The sequence below is a fragment of the Apodemus sylvaticus genome, chromosome 22 (assembly GCF_947179515.1).
Source record: "Apodemus sylvaticus chromosome 22, mApoSyl1.1, whole genome shotgun sequence".
NCBI classification, from domain to species: Eukaryota; Metazoa; Chordata; class Mammalia; order Rodentia; family Muridae; genus Apodemus; species Apodemus sylvaticus.
In genome coordinates, this window is record NC_067493.1 from 4,188,500 (window position 1) to 4,194,499 (window position 6,000).

Below are 6,000 nucleotides of genomic sequence, written 5' to 3' on the forward strand. Positions count from 1 at the left end.
TTGGTTGGAAAGGTTTTTGGTTTGGTTGGTGCAATTAACTTTCCACTGGGAGTTCTGCCTGTCTTTAGGGTTTGGCCTTCTTCAGTTTCCAAATTTCACTGCTATGTATTTCAGCTATGATCACCCCCCATAGACTGCCTGTTGCTCTCCCTTTCATTGTCTGTAGCAGATCCTAAAGTTGCCTAAGCTCTTAGATCCCTGGCAGCTGGAGATTTCAATTCATTTTCCTTGTCCTATGGCCCTTCCTTTTCTCTCACATCTGTTCCTTACCTCCCCTTCCCCTTTCTTAACTACTGGCCCTTCCAGTTCTCTCTGTCTTTCATCTGCCCCCTTTGACTGTTTTATTTCCACTTCAGAGTGTGATTCAACCATGCTCATTTTAGCCGTCTTTCTTTTTAAAAATATATTTATTTTTTATATGTAAGTACCCTGTATTTGTTTTCAGACACACCAGAGGAGGGCATCAGATCTCATTACTGGTGGTTGTGAGCCACCATGTCTGTGTTGGAATATGAACTCAGGACCTTCACAAGAGCTATCAGTGCTTTTGCCAACTGAGCCATCTATCTAGCCCCTTAGCATTCCTTCTTGTTTAGCTTCTTCCGGACTAAGAAATGTCATGTAGATATCCTGTACTTTATGGTTATTATACATTTGTATGTGAGTACATACATGCATGTCCTTTTGGGTCTGGGGTAGTTCACTTAGAATGATAGTATCTAGTTGTATCCATTTGCCTGCAAGATTCATAAAGTTCTTGCTTAACTAGCTGAATAGAATTCCATTTTTTTTATATGAATCACATAGTCTGTATCCAAATTTTGGTTGGTGGCCTTATTGATTTTTTTTCAGTTTCCAGCTGTTATAATTAAAACAGATATAAACTTAGTGGAACACATGCTCCAGTGGGTAGATGTCCTAAGAACATATCCTAAGTGTAACATGTCCTCCTACTAAATCTTAAATTCATGGAAGGAGTAGGCAATATGTTTCCTAGTCCCAAGAAGGAACTTTAAATAAAACCTGCTGCAAATATGGACCAAGTGAGGCAGAGTCCATCACCTGAGAAGCCAAACATAAGAGGATCTTTTATATGGTGTGGCTTCTGAAAACTGATAGATGATAAATTCGAGCTCCTGGATTCTTCCTGTATGGTTTCAATTTGGCCCGATTCCAGCCATCTTTTGGCAGAGTCACAGCAATGGGAAGACTCCATGAGAATTCTTTGCACTGAAATTATGAGGATGATTCTTGAGTTGCATTTTGCGACCACAGCTTGTTGAGATAACTAAGGCATTGGTAAATCTGCCTTGGAGAGATGTATACAAGGAGAGGATGTACCCAAACTGTTACAAGAGGTGACCTTCAAGATTTTGCCTTGTGTGTCAGAAGAGACTTTAGATGTTTGAACAGTGTAGGAGTTCCTGCAGACTGTTAGGATCCCTGAAGAAAGACTGAATGCATTTTCATCACAGGATGAATATTTGCCCAATAGTGTCAAGGGTCAGGATGCAGTTGATTGAAACAAAAAGCTTCTAGATAGGATGATGTCTTTGGCTGCTTGTCTGTCCTGTCTGGCTTTCTTTGTGAAGCTTGTGGAAGATCTTCTGGTAGGAGCCATTCCAGATACCTTCCAGGATAGTGTTTATAGAAGGAAAATTTTATTTTTTCTCCCTTTTTTTGCTTTTCCAATAATTTGTATATTCATTGTCACCCTTATCACTATCCGCATTATATGTCCCTTGCTATGGCAGAGTCCCTCCCCCAGTCTCCTCTGTTTTTCTTTGAGAGGTTGTGGGGCCCCCAGGTATCCCTAAAACTGGTGCATCAATTCTATTGTGAGTTAAGTACATCCTCTCTCACTGAGGCCAGACATGCAGCCCAGTTAAAGTAACAGATTGGAAAGATACCCCCCACACACAGCTATAAGGAAAGCCCTTGCTACATTTGTTAGATGACCTTCTGAGCCTCTTCGCTGCACATCTGCTATATATGTGCCAGGGGCCTTAGTCCGTCCTGTGTATGCTATTTGGTTTGTGGCTTAGTCTCTGAGTGTCCCCAAGGGTGCTTGTTACTTGAGTCTCTTGGTCTTCGTGTGGAGTTCCTATCCTCCTCAGGGGTTTCAGTCTTCCTGCCAACTCTTCCATAAGATTCCCCAAGGTCCATGCAAGGTTTGACTCTGGATCTGTGCAGCTTTTTCAGTCAGCTGGTGGGTGGATCCTCTCAATAGACAATTAATCAAGGCTTCGGTGTGGGAGCATAACAGAGTGTCGTTAATAATGTCATGGATTGGTGTTTGTCCATAGAATGACACTCTCAAGTGGGGCAAATTTTCATTGGTCATGCCCTCAGTCTCTGCTCCAGATTTTACCCCGCATTTCTTTTAGAGGGAAAACATTGTGTCCTTGGTGTGTTCTGTGTTGTGGTTGAAACTGACCCTTCAACTTTCTTCTCATGCTCCCATATATTCACTATAATCTCTTTCCTTAAATCATATAAAATACAATGGATACATTTGCTAATCAGTGATAATCTATTTTACAAGCCTAGTTGTTTTATATTTTTATATTTATTTTATTTTTTGTTTTTCTTTTCCAAAACAAATTTCGCTCTGTAGCTTTGTCTGTCCTTAAAGTAGTAGAGAAATCACAAAAGACACGTGTCTTGTATTTGTAATATAAGCATATTTTTGTGTGGTTTTTCTTTTTTTGTTGTTGTTGTTTTGTTTTGTTTTGTTTTGTTTTTGGATTTGGTTTTTATGAGACAGGGTTTCTCTGTATAGCCCTGGCTGTTCTGGAACTCACGTTGTAGACCAGGCTGGCCTCAAAAAATTCGCCTGCCTCTGCCTCCCAGAGTGCTAGGATTACAGATGTGCGCCACCACCGCCCGGCTCTGTGGTTTTTCATCCATATCTTTAGTATTGAAATTTGACCAAATGTTATAGACTAAACTTCATATTTCTGCCAGATGAATACAGATGTGCTGTGAATTTACAATTCTTTGTAGGAACTTTCATAAAGAACTTTGAGTTCAGTATCATTTTTTCCCATGGTTGTTTTTGTAGGGATTGAGGGTCTTAAAATATACATTTTAGTCTCATAGAACACATTACAAAGGTCATGCCGGTGTCTAGGTAAATGACATACACCTGCCTGTGCCTCTGTGATTAAAGACATGAGAAAATACACCCAGCTTGCCCATCATGTTTGTAGTTAGCAATTGTTCATACAATTTTTCAGATGTGTGCTCGGTATTGTGGATCTGTTTCCCCTGCATGTCCCTCTCAATTCACATTTCTCTGGCTAAGCCGTATCCTATTCAAAGTGTTCAAAAGTGACAGAAGTGTATCTTATAATTAAAGCTCCTTCTAAAATGACACTGTGATTATAAATTCTGAGTCAGAAAATAAGCAGAGTAAGCACGAGAATTATGTGAATATATATTTGAGAAAGCATATATTTGTTTTCCGGTGATGTTAGTATCATGCTTTGTGTTGTACATTTGTATGGGATATTTAGGATGCCGTGACTTTTGATGATGTGCATGAGAAATTCACTGAGGAGGAGTGGAATTTGCTGGATCCTAACCAGAAGAGTCTACAAAAATGTGATGTTTGAAACCTACCTGAACCTCAAAGCTATAGGTAAGACTGTTATTTTTTTTCTGAAGGAAACAAATGTTTCTTGGTTATTGATGAACTTCTATTATTTTAATTGCATGAAAATTGAGCTGCATAATTCAGTTTCTCTGAATTTTCACTGTAACTATCATGGTGCAGTTAAAATTCACAGTACCTTTAATTTTGCCTATTTTCCAATACTATATCATTCATTTTCTATTACTGTGTTTTAGGCTATAATTGCAAAGAGCATCATCTTGAAGAACATTGTCAAAATAATAAAAGTCATGAAAGGTAATTTTCCCGTGCAAGCTGATACAAAATTGTCTCTGAGGAAATTTTAATATCTTATGGAATCTCCAGCAAAAAGCTAGAGTGTAAAGTAACAGTCCTTTAAGTGTAGATATGATTATAATATTCCTTAAAAAACCAGGGACCTTAAGATCCGATATGTGATTTGTGTATCCATTTGATAAGTAGCTCCGTTAAACCTGTGCTGTGGATCTGCCAATCTGTATAGTCTCGTAGTATTTAGAAATTGCACATTGAATAGTAATAAATTTATATCCAAAACATTCTATAAGCAAATTGTCCATAGAAAATTTGGTGATACTAATATTCTTGTAGTAATATGGTTCAGTTTGGTGAGAGGGCATTTTATGAGAATCAAGAATATTGCTGTGGAGAAACATTATTCCATATTGCACATGTTATGAGAAACAAAAATTCAAACAGTGTGAATGCAATGCGTAAACATTTCATTTATGATTCTTTTTATTAGGTATATCATGTGTCACAATGGATAATAATCATGTGAGCATAGGGATATGGAAAGAAGAAACATAATTTTTTTTTTCTAAAACAAGAATATATGTAGTATTCTGCCTTTGGAAGAAATTAGGAATATGAAAGACATTTGTAATTAGTTGGGTTTTTAGCTTTACAGGGAATATCCCAAAACTCATAGTGTAAAAAAATATTTATGGGAACTAGGAATTTGGAAATTCTTCTGTGTGTCCTGTTTCCCAGTCACATGTGTTGTAATTCACACTAGAGGAAAAATATGAATATAATCAGTGTTATACAGATCAGAGTTTTTCTAACTTTATTCAGATAGCTAAAATATATCATATAAAAAGAGGGTATTATAAATATGAGCCGTGTAATAACCATCACAGGTATCTTGAACAACTCATGATGAGGGAGAACAACATGAATATATAAAGTGCTAAAACCTTAAGGTCTGATGCTTCTTTACCATTAGGCAAATTGTAAACATAATTCATATTAATTACATGATTGATCAGAGTAATGAATGTGGTAAAGATTTCACATGTGCTAATTATCATTGCAGGCATGTAAGAAGATATACTGGAGTGAAACCCTATGAGTGTAATAAATGTGGTAAAGCCTTTACAAGATCCAGTCATCTCAAATATCATAAAACAACACATACTGGAGAGAAACCTCATGAATGTAATCAATGTGGCAAAGCCTTTGCAAGACCCAGTGCTCTCCAAAGACATAAAATGACACATACTGGAGAGAAACCTTATAAATGCGATCAATGTGGCAAAGCCTTTGCACAGCGCAGTAATTTTCAATATCATAAAAGAACACATACTGGAGAGAAACCTCATGAATGTAATCAATGTGGGAAAGCCTTTAAAAGATCCAGTAATCTCCAAAAACATAAAATGACACATACTGGAGAGAAACCTTATGAATGTATTCAATGTGCTAAAGCCTTTGCAAGACCCAGTGATTTCCAAATACATAAAAGAACACATACTGGAGAGAAACCTTATGAGTGCAATCAATGTGGTAAAGCCTTTACACATCACAGTACTCTCCAAAGACATAAATTGACACATACTGGAGAGAAACCTTATGAATGTAATCAATGTGGTAAAGCTTTTGCAGCACCCAATAATCTCCAATATCATAAAAGAACACATACTGGAGAGAAACCTTATGAATGTAATCAATGTGGTAAAGCCTTTGCAAGACCCAGTCATCTCCAGTATCATAAAAGAACACACACTGGACAGAAAACTTATTAATGTAATCAATGTGGTAAAGTGTTTTCACCAGGGATACGTCTCCAAATTCTGTGTGCTGGAGAGAAACATAATGAAAATGATCATGAATTAAGTGGGAATTAGGAGGGTATCATAGTAGGATATGATAGACATGGGTGCTTGGGATTATTTCCACTCTGGAGATGTTTTTGTTTTGGTTTGTTTTCTTTTTGTTTGTTTGTTTGGGTTTTTTTTGATGTTTTCGCAAAGAAGTTTGCTGCCCTTGTCTGAAGAGTTTCCTTGAGGTAAAGGTAAAACTGTTTACATTAGTTGTATTGACAAAGTAAGACACTAAAATCA

General features: G+C 37.1%; 1 protein-coding gene across 1 annotated transcript in view; it reads left to right on the top strand.

Annotated features, from left to right (window-relative positions):
• LOC127672663 (zinc finger protein 431-like) overlaps positions 1 to 5,704 on the top strand; it is a gene marked incomplete at its 5' end in the record, with an annotated part of 42,094 nt that extends 36,390 nt beyond the window's left edge. Inside the window, one exon of the mRNA XM_052167964.1 lies at positions 5,030 to 5,704. Within this exon, the coding sequence (XP_052023924.1) occupies positions 5,030 to 5,682 (653 nt within the window). The remainder of the gene's footprint in view (positions 1 to 5,029) is intronic.
• Between the last annotated feature and the right edge of the window lie 296 nt (positions 5,705 to 6,000).